The sequence below is a fragment of the Stegodyphus dumicola genome, chromosome 11 (assembly GCF_044657685.1).
Source record: "Stegodyphus dumicola isolate Sdum_Otavi_A_Nest chromosome 11, ASM4465768v1".
In the NCBI taxonomy this organism is placed as follows: Eukaryota; Metazoa; Arthropoda; class Arachnida; order Araneae; family Eresidae; genus Stegodyphus; species Stegodyphus dumicola.
Genome location: NC_140778.1, coordinates 153,447,798 through 153,465,900, shown reverse-complemented (window position 1 = coordinate 153,465,900; position 18,103 = coordinate 153,447,798). Strand labels below are relative to the sequence as shown.

Below are 18,103 nucleotides of genomic sequence, written 5' to 3'. Positions count from 1 at the left end.
TCAGTTATATTTAACAATTTTAATATAAATTATAATAATGATCTGAAATAGTTATTTACTCTCATTCTTCCATTCAGTCATGTTAAGCCTTTACCATATAAATTATAATAATAAAAAGTATTATATGAAATTAACCCTTTCATCTAAATTAAAACATCAATCTTAGATAGTTATTTACTATTATACTTCCTTTCTTGCCGCAATTATTTTTGGCAGCATTGGCAACAACAATAGTTTGGCGATTTTTTACGGCCCTCGAAACCGAATAGTACCTTTTCCTTAATATAAGCAGCCAGAATACTATTCGTGAAAATCTCTATTGCAAGGTGAATGTCACAGCTATTTCTAAGATTGCCAAAATTAGGAATTTTACTAAGGTACTCATTAAACATATCCCAATCCGTAGATTTTCTGTACTTAGTATCATTACATTGATTAATGCCTAATGTGGCAATAAATGGGGCGTGGTCAGAGGTGAGCTCTACATTAACTTCCAGATACATAGGTATCGAGGCAGTAGCAAGAATGACATCTAAAATATCTCCTTTTCTGGAATTCTCTGGTAAATACGTATGTTCATTTGGGGCGAAAAAATAAATAGCATTGTGGTTAATGAAGTCATAAAGTTGTAAACTATTTTTATTCGATCTGCGACAACCCCTTTCCACATTCGTACATTTAAACAACGCAGTTCTACGTAGGATGAGGCAACTGCCTACCCACCAGAACATTTGACTGATTTTTTTTCTATAAGCTCTCCTAAAATCCTTCTTTGGAAATATCACGCCTAGACGAAACATAGTTAGCAAACAAAAACCCTTGAAACTAACGAGATAGTGAACACCTTAAATTCTTACATTATTAGATAACGCAGCTGCAGAATACAGCAACGTTTCTCTCGATTCTGAGTCTGATATACTAAACTTAAATAACATAGGTACATTTCGTAAATGAAATTTTAGGAAATCTTTATACAATATGAAAAGTGGTGGTGAAAGAAAATCATTTTTGAAAACCTTACACTTAAGCCGAATTGAAATATTTAAGAAATATAACATATTTCAGTACAGAATAATGAAGGTACAATGTAGATTAATACTATAAAATATATTTGCCTTCGAATCTCTTACCTCTGCATTTACGGATTGTCATACTGTCACAAGAAGGAGCAAGCGCCATAAAATGCAGTACTGCAAATGAGCTGGTAACACCGCTCTTTGCGCTGCATATCAGCGATAATTCAGTATTGGTTGATATTTATTTGTGGCATTTTATGAAGTTTATCAGAATTTTCCACGCAATGTAGTTTATTTCGTAGATAGAAAAACAAATAACAAGAAATGGAAGTTGATATTTGGAGTGGTGCAACAGATTAATATTATTTAAATATATCTCAGTGTGAAACATAGTTTCAGGTAGATCGGTTGCTGAGTTAACTGCAGAACAAATTACACACATCAAGTGACATTGTATTCAAATAACTAATGTTTTCTGTGTCGCAGTTTATTTAAAACGATTATGTTAACCTAATTTATGGAACGAACCTGAAAATATGTCATCTCTCCTGTTACTGATTATTCCAAAACATTCTCACACCACGAAAAAACAAAAATTGAACAAATTTGGACAACTGCACTTACTAAAATTTACAACCAGCAGCCAAAATCGTCAGTTGGGAACATTAACATCCGCGAGAAACTTTAAATAAGAATTTTTCTGAATTTATATCCATCGCATACAGTACAGTTAATATTCGTCGCTCTCATTTCTTGATTTCATTTGAATATTGGATACTTCGCTTCGAAAATATAATTTTTTGGTTTATTTCACTCTCCTCCTAAGTTCACGTATTCACCTTATATGCTATAATTCCTCTATCAAATTCATCGATTTTTTTTTATGACTTTTCCAGCTCTTCCCCACGTTATGTTCACATTTCAACGCAGTGCTGCATAGGATGGGGCAACCAGCTATGCACCAGAACATTGGGACTGAGTTTCTCTACAAACCATCCCGTTTAAACTAATGCTATCAGGATCCCGGAATTATCCCACCTAAACGAAACGTCGTCCCGCCTAACCAAACCCTTTGGATACGAAATAACTTAACCGCTTACATTACAGGTAACGCAGCTGCTCCATACAGCAACGTTTCGCAAGACAGACTTCTCGTTGTAAACTTAGTGCAGACTAAAACAACATGTCTATGTCTATGTCTTATCACTTAGTAAGAGGCAATCGACCATTAACGGCCTTTACCAATATATGATACTTGACTTTTAAATGCTTGAAGAATCGAGTAAGCTGTATCCAATAATATGGAAGTACTTACACATGCTGTGGTAGAACTCAGAGATTACTAGCGACGGAGGCTCCTGTGTCGCCGTCCGTAGAATAAGTAAACTTTGAACAAAAGTGGTGCTCGTGTGGCGCCATCTATTAGTAGTGATCAAAAGCATTTTAGTTGACTGGAGCCCTGGTTGCGCCATCTCTTGCAGGATGAATTGTAAGGCATTTTTAAAATTTCATAAAAATTGTTCTTTTGATAAGCAATAATTAGCAAGTAAAATGAGGAAAAACACAATTTGCAGTACATTGAAACGTTTCACAAGAGTAAAAACTATTTACACACAAAGTCTACCTGCTTTGGCAGAAACAAAGTCCATAGTGCTTTGTAATTTGATAAGTAAATCTATAAGTAAAGAAAATGAAGTAAAATCTTGGCTAACTAAGAAGAAAACGAAAATATATACATTACCACCGACTATTATGGTGAATAGTGCGGGGCTTCTTGTGGCGTTGTTCAATTGTGAAATCATAATTTCCTAGTTTTTTGATGATATTCTTAGGATGACTGTCACATTTCATAAAAAAGTTATGAGAAGCTTTTAGAATTTCAGAATCTGTGGGTTTAATTTCTAAATCATTGTGAAGAATGGTGTTTCGTACGAACCAATGCGCATTTGTAATTATTCGGATGGTCTTGTTTTGAATTATTTGTATTTTTTCACGATGCAGTTGCAGCCGACGCTGGGGAAGTATACAGTAAAATCGGGCGGATAGCTTGTAGATAGACAACTCTTTTTGTAGCGAGACCAAGTCTTGTTGATAAATTAGAATACAATCAGACATAAGATTCTATTTTTAGCTGCAAAGTAGAGGTAAGCATAATATTTGATAAAATAAATGTAATATTCTGTTATTCAATTCCATTTTAACGTTTAACATAGTGATTATGCTATTGTAATAGAGATACAGTAGACTTCGAATTTTTTTTCGAGGAAATTCATTTTAATGCGTAATGAAGTTTTCAAATTCTTCTTAACAGATATTTCTTATCTTTTTTCTATTGTTTATTCTCTATTTGAAGTCTTAAATGTCATCCGCCCAGCCGGTATAGTGGTTAGTGACAATAATTGCCAGAGCCATGGGCGGGTTCGAATTCCAGAGAGAGCAAAGTTGTAACTGTCCGTCTCCTCATAGAAGGGGCCCACCAGCGGCCGAGCGGTAAAGTCGCTGAACACGGGTAGTTCGGTCCGAAGTTCGAATCCCGCGAACGGGCTGGCTACATGGGCGTTTTCGTGGTTTTCCCCATGTGTAACGTGTATACGAGCCAATTTCCCTTAGAAAGTCCTCCACGAAGGCATCCCTCCTCTTAGGCAGATAGCCCTCGAGGCTTTGCCATACTCACAAACACACACACACCTCATAGAAGGCTAAAATTTGAAAAATGTTGACCCACAGGGGCATACAGCAAAATCAGTGTACAATATACATCTAGACCAGCAGCACTATTTATTCTAGAGTCATTTGTAAATACACGTATCCATTCTTGTTTAAGTGTCCAATATTATAGTTATTGTCCAATAGTGACAAGGCATTTATTCTTAGAATAATATCTAGTGTGCCTTTTGGTTCTATTATATTAACGTTTGGAAAATTAAAATCAATGAAAGCAAATCCACTACAATTTATTTCCAAAAGAACCCTATCTCAACAATATCACAATTAATAATATCTCCATCCCAAATGAAAAATGTGTTAAATATTTAGGCTTTTATCTCGATCAAAAACTAACCTTCAAAAACCATATCGAAAATATCTGTAAAAAAGCCAACCAAGCAACAGGCAGTATTTATGCACTCATAGGGAAAAATTCTAAACTTGGTCTCGCTACAAAAAGAGTTATCTATCTACAAGCTATCCGCCCGATTTTACTGTATGCTTCCCCAGCGTCGGCTGCAACTGCATCGCGAAAAAATACAAAGAATTCAAAACAAGACCATCTGAATAATTAAAAATGCGCCTTGGTTCGTACGAAACAGCATTCTTCACAATGATTTAGAAATTAAACCCACAGATTCTGAAATTCTAAAAGCTTCTCATAACTTTTTTATGAAATGTGACAGTCATCCTAAGAATATCATCAAAAAACTAGGAAATTATGATTTCACAATTGAACAACGCCACAAGAAGCCCCGCGCTATTCACCATAATAGTCGGTGGTAATGTATATATTTTCGTTTTCTTCTTAGTTAGCCAAGATTTTACTTCATTTTCTTTACTTATAGATTTACTTATCAAATTACAAAGCACTATGGACTTTGTTTCTGCCAAAGCAAGTAGACTTTGTGTGTAAATAGTTTTTACTCTTGTGAAACGTTTCAATGTACTGCAAATTGTGTTTTTCCTCATTTTACTTGCCAATTATCGCTTATCAAAAGAACAATTTTTATGAAATTTTAAAAATGCCTTACAATTCATCCTGCAAGAGATGGTGCAACCAGAGCTCCAGTCAACTAAAATGCTTTTGATCACTACTAATAGATAGCGCCACACGAGCACCTCATTTGTTCAAAGTTTACTTATTCTACGGACGGCGGCACAGGAGCCTCCGTCGGTAGTAATCTCTGAGTTGTAGCGCAGCATGTGTAGAAGTACTTCCCTATTATTGGATATAACTTACTCGATTCTTCAAGCATTTAAAAGTCAAGACTCATATATTGGTAAAGGCCGTTAATGGTCGATTGCCTCTTACTAAGTGATAAGACATAGAGATACATAGACATCGCTAAATCTTTGTCGCTTATGTCATCATTTCGCGCACACTGTCCCTGTCCAGTAGGCGGACAGTTAAGTGTATGCAAAAATTTTACTGAGTCCTTACAAATTTTCAGGTAACCCCGGGTACAACAAAAATGTCCTCTTTTAGGACACAGGAAGACTCCTCTCATGACGACGTAATGGAATCGGATAGATCCAGAATGTCTACAAATGCAATGCCTATGAAGATATCGGGCTTCGTAAAATCCTCGAAGAGGAAAATGAAAAATTCGATTACCGATAGAGTCGAGAAAAACCCAAAAATGTACCGGGAATTCACGACAGAAGAAAAGACTCAGATGCGAAAAGAAATGGAATGGCAGGAACATGCAAAATGGTTATATGGCAATCAAGAAGCAGCTCTGACCCTAGAAGAATTAAGGGATGCAAGGAACTTCTGTGCTACTACGAAAACCATGAGTAATAATACCCAACCCACCGCAAAAGTTAATGAAACAATAACGAATGCTGAACCCTGGGTTTCACAGCGTAAGACGGCGAAAAGACCTAAAGAACAAGAACAGATGGAAATCACGACTGATAATCGATTCGAGAAATTAGGGGGAAATTCGACGGTGGAAATCCCACCTCCCATAGTTTTCAGCAGGCAAAAGTGGAATGGCTCATGATTGAAAACGAACCCAGGAAAATCCGGAACGAAGAAATAGAAGCAAATATGAAAGCTAATTCAATTTTCGTGAACGTGAAAACAATAGATGACTATAAGAATGCTACGAAACGACTACAACTAAGAGGAATTCCTTTTCATACATTCCAAATGAGTGCAGAAAAACCGCTCAGAGTTATATTAAAGAATCTGCCAACTCATATTAAGGAAGAAGACATCTTCGAGACCTCGAACGAAGGAAATTTCCTAAAAAAATGGTGAAGCAATTTAACAGAAGCGCAAAATATAACTTTGAGAAACTACCGATTTGGCTGTTAGAACTGAACAAAAATAAAAATGGATATGCAATACATTCACTAAACAATATGTTTAGTTTGACATGCAGATTTCACATGGAAAAAGATTTTCCTGCCTTAGTTTCCGAGAAAAGTGTAGAAAACACAAGATCCCTAAGACCTACTACTAACGATAAACCGAAGAGCCAGTTAAGAAAAATCCCAGACGAAATGACAGAAGCCTTCTCCTGGTTAAAAGATGAAAAAATTCAAGAATTACTCAGCAACATTATTGATCACGTAGAAAACATAAGAAAAGCAAAAAGAACGGCAGAAAAACTTACAGCCGGTTTCAAGGCAATCATGTATATGATGAAAATAGCTGAAGAGAAAAATTAATCTATTACGATTACTCGCAGAACTAATGGAAAACATGGACTTTATTTTATATCTCAAAAACCAAACCTTCCTGTTTCAAGATGCAGCATTCGGGGTCAGTACTTGGGTGGGTGACGTGACTGGCCTCGACAAATCAACTGCAAGAGAGGAGGATCCTTAAAGGCCCGTTCACACTAGCGGAACTTTGGTCCCAAGAAACGTACGCTAACGCTAAGTTGTTACTCCCAAGGATCCCACCCGTTTACACTTGTAAGTCTCAAAGCCTAAGAATTACTACCCCCAACCAATCAAGTCGCTTTGATTTGCGCATGGGCAATATTTCCTATTTTGGGGTACAATGTCGAAAGTTTGCGGTAGAATGTCTAAAGTTAAAAAAGCTGAAGAAAGAAAGCGCGTTATGCATTTGAGAAGTAATTTAATATGTATGTATTTGCTGTACAAAAGCGATTGTGTTCCAAGGCGGGAATGGGTTCGGTCAATTTTTCAAGAGCGAGATACGTATTCCGCTCATGCAGCATTGTTTCCATCACTGAGGCAGAAGTACCCAGAATTATTTTTCAATTATACTCGAATGACGGCAAGTTATTTTTATTTTTTAGCAAAACCTGAAAGTAAAAATTGAAGGAAAGACTGTCAAATATTTCTTTTTATATATCAGTAAATTAGTAATTTTTTCCCTTAGTAATTTATACTAAGGAAATAGGATTAATGATTACATTGCGATTTAATTACCGACAAAATGAATTATTTCAATGTTTATTTTGGTTAATCTTTGTATTATGGTAACTCGGCAATTTTTTGGCGACCAACCCTGCTACAGCAACCTGCTAGTTTTTTTTTGGGGGGACGCCATTTTGTTTTCACGAAGTAAAGGCTTTTTTTTTTTTTTTTTAACTCAACATTTTATTCCAACAATCTGCTAACCGAATTACGCTTATGCTAGAATTTTTATGACACAAAAGTGCTTAATCATGACGAAGAGTAGGTGCGAAATTGGGAGAAAGTGCAGAACCGCCCACTGCTTGCCGCATTTTTAAGAATTGCACATACACGGTATCATCCATGTACACGTCGACCTATTTTCACTTGAAAAAACATCTCAGAATTGCACAAAAATGGCATTGCGCACACTCTTGACTTTATCCATGTACACTGCTAAAGTCCTAGCTAGTAACCTTTATCGCCTTACCAAAATGTCGCCAAACTACCTGTTACCATATTCCAAAGATTAGCCTTTATTTTTTATATAATTATGGACTAGCATTAGTTATAACTAATTAGTTTAATTGGTTTATTAAGCGCATTATTAATGAAGGTTGTTTATAATTCGATTACCTTAATGAAACATAATATCAGATGGAGTATAATGTAAAATTACTAGATGTGCCAGATGTTGGACAGTCAACATTTTAATGGACTATCGTGTATTAGGATATGTTCCTCTGTTAGAAAATACCCAGCATTCTGTATCCGTAGATTTTTTAATTATTACTGTCATAAATTTTATTAGTATTGCTTCACTTTGTCATGAAAATACTTTTGTAGAACCAGAAATATAAAATAATTAGGCTTTTAAATAATATATTCTAGAGAATTTGGGAGATCCATAAAAAGACTTGCTTTTAAAAGATTTTCTGCATTCCTGTTCCACCTGTGTTTTATATTTGACAAATGAGCAATAAAATTAAATCATGTCAATATTTTAAAAAATCATTTTTGGAGAATATTGTAGTAATATGATGAAAAACACTTTACAAAGAATCCAAAAGAATGTAAGAATAATTGTATCAAAATAGATTACTTAATGAAATTCTACTACCTGAAAAATTAAGCAATTATAAGAGTGAAATTGAAATGGAGAGTAATTTTCCTTTTAATCAGAATTATCATATTTTATTTTTTCAAATTTGTAAGATAAATAACTGAATATTTTTCACTGATCATAGTTGCAGCAACACAGTATATATTTCGGCAATATAGTATATAGTGATGCCCCTCATGTTGAGCACCTTCAATAGTCAAAAGTATTCCTGAGAATATAAACAAACATTGGTAATGACAATCACAGATAACCATATTCTCTGAAGGTTGCTATAATATCTCGTCGGTGGCTAAATAAATAAAAACACTGAACATTAATTGTTCAATACCTGATGAAAGGGTTTAGAACATAAGCATTTTGTGCATATCTGTCCAAGATATGAATGTAAATTAGTTTACCTTAAAAAATCTTCCTGATGACATTATTTAGGTTAGTAGGGTTACCTTTAGGCAGGTAACTCTAGTGTGTGGTGCATAATCAAATAATCATGTTGAAGGTAATCATCTTCACAGAAGGCTGAAATCATTTCTAATTATGGAGTTTATGTTATTTTTGTTAATAACATGCGATTAATCGCTAAAAGTGTTAATTGTTAGAAATAGTAAGATTATACTTCAAGCAATTTTTCAAGACAAAATTATTTTCTCTTACTTTGGCTAATCATTTTAGCACAATATAAACTATTTCGTATTTGTTTTTATATTAATTAGATAATTAAATATAGTTCTGGTGTTCAATTTACTCATAAGTATAATATTATTGAATTTACATGTAGGGAGAACAATATGATCATCTTCTACATTTACTGCAAGATAAACTACAGAAGCAAGAAACACGTTTTAGGAAATCAATTTCAGCATCTGAGACTTGCCATCTGTTTAAGGTAAATATAAATATATACATTTGTTTTGAAAGCAGTGTCGACGCTAGACAATTTACCGCCTGGTGCAAACTCCACAAATCCAAAATTCTTCCACCTGATTCCTTCCTAAATTCTAATAATTTTGCCATCTGGTGTGGTCACCCTGGTTGCATATGCTCTGGCACCAGCTCTATTTGAAAGTCTTTATTACATCTAATTCCAGTTTTGTGTAGTATATATAATTGAAAATTAATGTTCTTGTCAGAACATTTTATACTTCTGTCTAATTGAACTTTTTAAAATTCATATTTTTTTTTTTAATTTGTAATGCATTTAAAAAATTATGAATAGGAACATAATTTTATCAAAATAAGTTACATAAATAAAGCATTTATTTTCTGTGGTTTAATAATAAGAAAGAAAATTGCAATCTCTTTGAAACTGAGCTCCCCCCAAAAAAAGAACCTTTTTTAAAACTTGCATACTGCTACAGATTGCCCTTTCTTCATTTTTATACAAGTTTTTAAAACTGCAAAAATTTAATTATTGATTCAGAATGTTTTTGTAGATTTCTAGCATCTGGAACTAATTATACAGACCTGGCATACACTTTCCATGTTTCTAAATCTTCAGTTTCACATATTATTCGCGAGACCTGTGATGTCATATGGCAAGTCTTACAGCCACTGGTTATGCCTATACCAGCATCATCAGATGAATGGGCTCTAATAGCAGAAGGTTTTGAATATAAATGGAATTTTCCCAACTGTGTTGGTGCAATCGATGGTATGTATTATGTCTTGCATTCCATATTTATTTGTCAGTGAGCACTTTTGAAATACAAAAATTGCATTATATTAAAATTAGGCAAATGAAGATTCTTTTTAAAGATAAATATAAAATATTGCAGAATCATCTAACTTGATATATGAGCTGTCTTAAAATATCAAAAGACTGGAATTGTTTCATAATAAATAAATGAAAGTGTGAAATGAAAAACAAACTTTAATATAAAAAGGAATTTTTTTGCAAGTTTCTAATTTAAGAACTGAATTTATTATTGGAAAAAGTATTTATATTAATTTTTATCATTAAAATGTATATTATTTTTCTTTAGGCAATTAATAATTGTTGCTTTTTTTTTTTTCTTGTAGGTAAGCATATCAGAATACAAGCTCCACCGTCAGCTGAATCAACATATTATAATTATAAGGGCTATAACAGCATAGTCCTAATGGCAGTGGCAGATGCTAGTTACACTTTCCTTTATGTTGATTCAGGCAACTATGGACACATCAGTGATGGTGGAATTTTCAGTAACTGTTCACTAGGTAAAGCTTTGGTTAGTGAAACTTTGTTTTCATTTCCAAATCCAACACCATTATTAAATAGTCATCGAGTTTTGCCTTTTGTATTTGTTGGAGATGAGGCTTTTCCACTCAGGAAAAATATTTTATGCCCTTATCCTGGCAAATTTCTGTCGAATGAAAGAAAAATTTTTAATTACAGACTTTCTCGAGCAAGGAGGTGCGTTGAAAATGCTTTCGGCATATTGGCGTCTAGGTGGAGAGTACTTCGTACTGAAATTGCCCTGAACCCAGAGCATGCTAATAAAGTAGTTTTGGCATGCTGTTGCCTTCATAATTACTTAATGAAAAATGAATTGGGAAAGGCAGCTAAGAAATACTGTCTAGTGAACTTTGCTGATTCTCTTCTTTCAAATGCCACCATTAAAGAAGGTATGTGGAGAACAGAAGAATTTACATGGCAACCTCTTGGCCGTCTAGGGGCCAATAATTCATCCCGTGCTGCATCTGCAGTTCGAGATAATTTTTGTGAATATTTTTCTGCAGAAGGAGCAGTACCATGGCAAGAAAGGAAAGCATTTATTGTGTAAATTTATTTTTTGAAAATATTTATGAAATATGTAAATAAAACAATAAAACAACTGATTAGTGTTATGTACAAATAATTTTATTTATTTCTTGCCATAATTTGTAAAAATTGTATTTTCGTTTCCAATTTTTTTCATCAGTCATTTTTTTCATATCACTATGGAGACTCAATAAAAATAGTTTATCATCATCATCATCATCATTTTCACATCGATGGTGATTTTTTAAATATTTATTTGTTTCATCAATAACAGAAAGCAATGAACTTTCAATTGTTTCTCTCTTTTTTCTTTTCTTCCCTCTAGGAGTATTTTCATCATTATTATTTGAATTAGTGTTATCTAAGATTTGTCTGGAGCTTAATGCAGGTGATAAAGGTGATTCACATGAGGGCATAACGTGAATAGCAGATGGCTCCACATATTCAGGTTCTGTCGGATATTCAATATTATCTGAAGACTCGGAGACAACAGATTCTACTGTGAAATTAAGCTCCTCGAATTCTTTGTTTCCTTGAAAGTTTGTCTGTGTCCTGTTTAGAAGGAAAACAAGGAAAAAAAATCAAATGCATATGAAAAATATTTTTAATACATTAATGATTATTTTGTGATATAAAGTAATTAGGTAGTGAAATAAGCAAATTTAGAATCTTATTTGTTACTGCATTAAATAGCTCATTTTTTAATTTCTATTACTTATGAACTGCAGACAATTTAAATAGATCTTAAAATTTAGCATGAAAAATAATGTAAACCAAGAGTCTTCTTGCTTCAGTGTGATTACCTGCAACTAAAAAGCTTTTTTTGTTAATTTGAATTATAACATCCCATTGGATTCTTTTCTTACATAATCTTTTGTGTTTATTAATATTTGCAAGAATAATTTCTAAAAAAATACAGTTTGTTACATCCAGTTGTATGGGGTAATTCCTAGTCATTACATTCTTGGAGCAGTGCTGGATCACATTTTGCTTTTAATTAAAATAATATTTTATCAAATATGGGGAGGGGTGAAATCATCCTCATTCTTTGAATCTTTTGTACTGCAATATACAACCAAATTGTCATATTTACTCACTAATAATTTTATCGTACAAATATGGAGAAGGCAAAATGACATGAATAATTTATTTTCCGAAGTATGGTCAAAATAAATAAGGTGTATTAGATACATTTAATTAAATTACATACATTACTGCAATAATTTATTATATGCATTAAATCTGTCATTGTATTAACAAGGGCTGAAATTTAAAACATTCTTAATTTATCCACAAAATATCTGGATAAAAAAAAGGCAGCACTAAACAATCTCGTGAAATAACAAAGCTCAGAAAATACAACAACGTGAATCATGAACTTGAACAAAGAGTGAATCGTCTATTGAACTTGAACAAAGAGTGAATCGTCTGCTTTTTTACCTCGATGCAGATTAGAAGGAAAAAAACTTACCTTTTTTCTTAAACTTTTTATGTCAATAATTTTGTATTTCCATTATGACTCATTATTATTCAGTTATTATGACGTCATTATTCGGTATGTATTTTTTCTTCGATATTTCGTACTCAATGTTGCGGTTTCCGAAACCAAGAAACTCAGAATATAAACTGAATGCTTATATTCTGAGAGGCAACGCAGATTTTCGGTATTTGACTGTATTTGTAGACATTAAGACGAAAAAATGGAACAGATTATTGGACGTAGAATCGCATCTCAGATTAAAATTATGACAATCTGTCATCTCAGCACAAACAGTTTCATCCTTCTCATTAATCCAAATAAATGTTATTTATAATGTAACATTTATTTATATTAATGCCATAGAAAATCAAATTTATAGTAGTGAAGATCAGCGGGATTATGAGTTAAATAACATGGATGTAAATATTACTATTGGAGGCTGCAATTTAACAGTTGTGATGACAGTAGTGTTTTTGACAGTAACAATAATGTAGTATGCCCTAAATAGAGATTACTTTAAATGACTTATAAAGAGTATAGTAATTATAAAGTATATAGTATATATAGTAATTATAAAGAAATCAATATTTTAGATGAAAAAGAAGAATCTCTTGCCTTCATTGAAAAAATTTTGAATATGCATACAAAGCCCTTACATAATAAATGAAAATATTGAGCCACTAATAACTCTTATTTCTTTTTATAGAAACACAATCACAAGAGAATTTTATCAAATTTTTTGTATCTTACAGTTTAAGACAAATTTTATCTAATCTTGGCTTACACATTTCACATTCTATAAATAAAAAAAGATCACTATACTTTGGAGACTGTTTTGAAAAATTTCATGCCATGAAAGATTTTAACAGTTAATTCAGTAATAAAGTATTACAACTTCATTTTTTAATTCAGTTTCATATATATTTTTGTATTTATTTTCATTATGAATTAATGTAATAATTTAAGCACAACTCCTTGATCTGATGGTATATATTATGATAATTAATCCCAGGCTTTATGTGTTAAGTGCAAAGTAACTTCATAAAATTAAAGCAGGTATGCATAATCTCAAACACTAACTTCTGAACATCAAAATGGTCAGTAACACATCAGTTTTGAGCTGTGTGAGTACAGAAATATGTGCATCAACTATAGAGGGATAAACTATAAAAAGAAATTGGCCACAAAAAGAAAAAAATATATATACAGACGAGTCCTCATTAAAATATTTAGAAACTCAGCTTTCAAAGGAAAGAGCAAGTGCTTTGTTTATATTATGCATATGCTGTACTTTGTTAATAAGTTTACATTGCAAAAATATTGGCCTATTTTTAATTGGGAAGATTAAAAAAGTACAGAACAGCAAAGTTTCTACAACATTTTTTATGGGTAAGAACTTCAGTTGGCCCAAACACGTTAGAAAAAAACTATAATGTGTAATACAGTTTTATTATAACACATTTACAAGGTGTTAAACCATTCATAACGAGTGATGAGGCAATAAATGGTAAAAAAAAATTGTGTAGAAGTTTTTGTTTTCCAGAGCATAAATATTTGGATAGAATTTGAGTTACGGCAAAGCATATAAGGTCTATCTGCCTAAGGGGAGGAATTTCTTAAGTAAATTGGTTTATATCCACATATGTGACTATCTAACATATTTAATAAATTTATATCAATAAAGTTACAATTTTTGATTGCTAGTCAACCTAGGATAACTCCAAATAATCCATTTATGCTTTATAATATTACAGACTACTAACAAGTAAGATTGTATTTTGTTAATATGAAAATTTATCATTTTATATTTAACATAACTAAATAATTTGGTTCTGAATATTTACCTTCGATGGCGGATACATGGATCCAAAAATGACATTTGGGGCATCAGATGCCATTGCTGCTCTGCAGACTCTGCACTAGCTCCACTTTTGCATTTTGTTTTTCTTCGGCTATATTGCTTACGCAGATTCTGCCACCCACCGGTAAGTAACCTCTTCAACTGTGAAATTAAAAAAAATATAGCCGAAATTTTAATTCAACCACTGTAATTAATTACTGTTTAATTATTAATACTTTATGCAATTATATTAATTATATGAGATTCAAAATGTATCCATACGAAAATGAAATATGGATCTTATATATTTTTATATATGGATATTTATATATTTAGGGATTTTTTATGTATTTCGGAATAAACATTTGCATGAGAAATGAAGAAAATGTATTTCTGAAAATTGAGGAGGAAAACTTTAATCAAATTTTTACTACTGTTGATCTTCACACTTACTACTTTTACTTTCTTCTTCTCATAAGCCTTTAGTAACATGTTGCAAAAAAGAAGAGCAAACTAATGTAAAGACAATAGCTGAAATTATGTAATCATTTGAATTGCTATAATTTGGGAAAAATTTTAAATATATATAATTGAAGGTTGCTGCATATAATTTTCATAGAACAGTGTACATTTAGATACAGTTTAAAGCAGTTAATAAACTTTAATTTTAAAAAAATCCATCTACTGAGCTTATTTAAATTTTATAAAACTCAGATTTTTCAGAAATGTTCCAAAATGCTATAATTTAATATATGTCAACAAATTTTTATCGTGTAATCGTTAATAAACCTGTTTTGTACTTGAACAATTGCGTTAGTCGAAAGAGAACTAGAATAAAAGAGAGCACATTGCAATCTGAAAGGAGCAAAAAAATAAATAAATGGATACATACCATCTCGGTTCAGTCTTTCGGCAACTAGTAGCCAAGCAACGTCTTGTCCTCTTTTCATTCGATATTCTTTTTTTCTATTATCCCATAAAATCGGATGTTGTTGTACTTCTGCAATTAATTTGCAGTCAGACGTAGTCAAATCTTCCGCCATGTTTTTCGCTTAAAGCATCAACAAAACCCTCGTGATAGTTTGTACGTCTGTGATTGGCCAAAGCTTTCATCTCATAGGTTCGGAGTTAAAATTTTCCATCTCTTGGGTTTACGTCAATTCCCTTTGAAGATTAACCGCTCGACTTAGGTTACGTTTCTTAGGACGTTAGCTTACGCTTCTTGGGACCAAAGTTCCGCTATTGTAAACGGGCCTTTACAGAGGAGAAGAAACGTCTCGCCTGACTTCGAGGCATTTGCCTTCACGACCACGACTCTCTCGCCTGCGGGCGGGGTGCTAATGCACCTTTGATTATTTAACTAAAAGCGAACGGCCTTCGGCCTCATATGAACTATACGTAAAACTCGTTTGTAGTTAAGACCTAGCTTTGAAAGGACGATTTTCATTTTCATTTTCAACGTATCGTTATCGCTGGACAGAAAGATATGAAAGGCGGATTGGAAAAAAAGAAAGTCCGACGAGAAGAAATAGATGTTGGCTGAGAAATGGTGTGAGAGCAAATCCAGCGGGTGAAAGCGGAGCTTACGGAAGAAACTGGAACCATAGAAAACGGTGGTGGAAATGAGAGAAGTGGCGTCAGAAGAATCAAAGGATGAAGCATCTGATGGTAGTAAAGAAAATACGAAGAAATGGAAGACGGGAAAGAAGCTTTTGATTCTCGAGTGAAGTGGAAGAAAGTGAAAGTGCGACTGTTAAGTTCGTCGAAACTGATAGTGCAGTTACGAAGTCGCAGGCAGTAAGCGTTGAACCATCTGAAAGTGCATGTGATGCAGGGATGGGAGGAGCTGATGTGCAGCTTAAGCAATGCCCTCCAATATTGCAAGAAAATTCACCCACTTCGCAAACTGGGTGTGTGCCTTATAGTGCAGGTTGTGCAGAAAAACCTGGTTACTTCTGCTTGTAAAGGATCGAATTATATTCACGACCCTGGTGCAAACATCGGAACTGGCTTTCAGGAAATAGAGGTAAATAAGCATGTACCATCTGCTAAAAGTATCTAGGTGAACTGTACACATGATGCGAACAAACTACAGAATGGTGAACAAACTGTCTCAGAGATTCCTGCAAATGAAAAGTCTGAAAGAAATTAATCTTCAGACTGATAATGTGATATGCAAAACAGAAATGCATCTGAGAACTGCAGTGGAAAATTATTTAACCGTGTATAACTTAATGAATAGACTGAGACTGAATTCATTCTGAACTTCAATTTCTATAGTTTAAATTTGTGATGTGATTAATTTGTGTATATACCTTTTACATAGTGTGAATAATTGTTTCTTTACTTATTTTATTGATCTATTTTAGAACGTTTTGATTGTATCGAATTTGGCTTCTGACCAAGTGTTGTACTGCCCGAGACATGCAGTCCTTGGCAGGGCACAGTGTTACGAAATGTCAAGGCGTGATAAGACAGCTTCTTCGCAAAGTAGGTTTAGAGTTGCCGACTGGGACGTTCCGTCCTTGGGAGGGGACAGTGTTACGAAATGTCCAGACGTGGTAAGATAGCTTCCCCACAAAGTAGGTTTAAGGTTGCCATAAAATGGCAAGGTTGCCACATTCGGTGAGAAATCGCCCATTTGGAGAAAAATTGGCGATATGCCATAGAGGGATGGAGAACCTTCTGGAACGAATTCTTACCGGTTTAGTCCAGAATGTTCTCGAACACAAGCCGAAAGCTATATAATCCCTGCTGGACGCGGAGGGTCAGCCAATTAGTCGTCAGTGTCTCATCTAGTTAATCCGTGCGGAGTCGATCGAGTTGACAGCCGGGCAGTGACTGCCGAGTGGGTGGTCGAGTACATCGAAAGAGCCTCAGTGTATTGCGTTGTCGAGAGAGTGTGTTGAGCTCCAGGAACGACTGAACCGAAGAGTTGGGAGCTGGACTCTTGTGTTTCCTCGAGTGCCTCTCGTGTTGTAGCGCGGAAAGTCTCAAGAGAACGTGGAGCTCCGACAACGACCAAGCAGAGTCGGGATCTGTACTGTGGTGCTTTGCAATGAAGCTGTCTGCCCCGTTATAGCCTGGTAACCTGAAGGCTGTGTCGCTGATTCTTCCAGCGAGTTTATAATAGATCTTCGACAACTCTAAAATGCGACTTTGGAGCTGTCCTGATTAATATTGGTAAATAAAGTGTGTTTCTATACTTCATCAAGTGTTGTCATTATTCCCTCCAAATCTGCACGAACCCCGTACGAACGGGAAGTGAAGGAAGGAAGGAAATAGCGTAACAATATCTAAAACTGGAGGTAATAAATTTATAGTGCGATATATGTCTTAATCAAAGGTTTAAAGATGCAGGTTTTGGTTCTTTTATATGTGCTAATGTCAATAAATAAAAAACCTCAATTAAAATTTTTAGGCTAACATTAATTGTTTTGTTTGGCAATATTTATACGAGAACAGTGGAAAATTAAGAAGCAAAAAAAAAAAAAAAAAAAACTCGATTAACCGATGAACTACTAAAATCCATCATGAGGATAATTTCTAGCAATTCTCCTCTAAGATTAGGAACTTATTGAGAATCGAAATCCCATGAAATATGAAATGGTAAGTGATGAAAAAGTTTATTATTATTTAAATAGAAACGTATCATTTTCTAGATTAGAAAACGTTTTGTAAATAACAGAGAGAGGCTAGGTTGTCTTCGCGGATTCTTAAATTTTGTCCACTTGGAAAATTTCTACAAGAACTTAGAAAGTTTCCTTTTTTTTTTCTTTTTAGTTTACATAAAAGCAACAGTATACAATGTGTTAAGTAC

The 18,103-nt window shown here is 33.7% G+C and overlaps 2 protein-coding genes across 2 annotated transcripts in view; one reads left to right on the top strand and one right to left on the bottom strand.

The window, feature by feature from the left end:
- The window catches only part of LOC146994443 (uncharacterized), a 103,536-nt gene that overhangs the window by 41,515 nt on the left and 43,918 nt on the right, over positions 1–18,103 (top strand). Inside the window, exon 3 of the mRNA XM_085827336.1 lies at positions 10,243–10,419. Within this exon, the coding sequence (XP_085683462.1) occupies positions 10,243–10,419 (177 nt within the window). The remainder of the gene's footprint in view (positions 1–10,242; positions 10,420–18,103) is intronic.
- LOC146994444 (uncharacterized) lies at positions 11,047–15,326 on the bottom strand. The gene is made up of 3 exons (XM_085826512.1): positions 15,084–15,326; positions 14,288–14,445; positions 11,047–11,515 (listed from the first exon to the last, which is right to left on the bottom strand). The coding sequence occupies exons 1-3, from the start codon at positions 15,324–15,326 to the stop codon at positions 11,047–11,049; spliced, it is 870 nt and encodes a 289-aa protein (XP_085682638.1).

Bases quoted from the DNA above. Each gene is read 5' to 3' on its own strand.
- LOC146994444 (XM_085826512.1), bottom strand. From the start codon at position 15,326: ATGGCGGAAGATTTGACTACGTCTGACTGCAAATTAATTGCAGAAGTA. The intron at 14,446-15,083 runs GTACAAAACAGG...TTAATTTCACAG, and splicing joins CGACTAACGCAATTGTTCAA to TTGAAGAGGTTACTTACCGG. The intron at 11,516-14,287 runs GTAAATATTCAG...CCTTCTAAACAG, and splicing joins CCATGTATCCGCCATCGAAG to GACACAGACAAACTTTCAAG.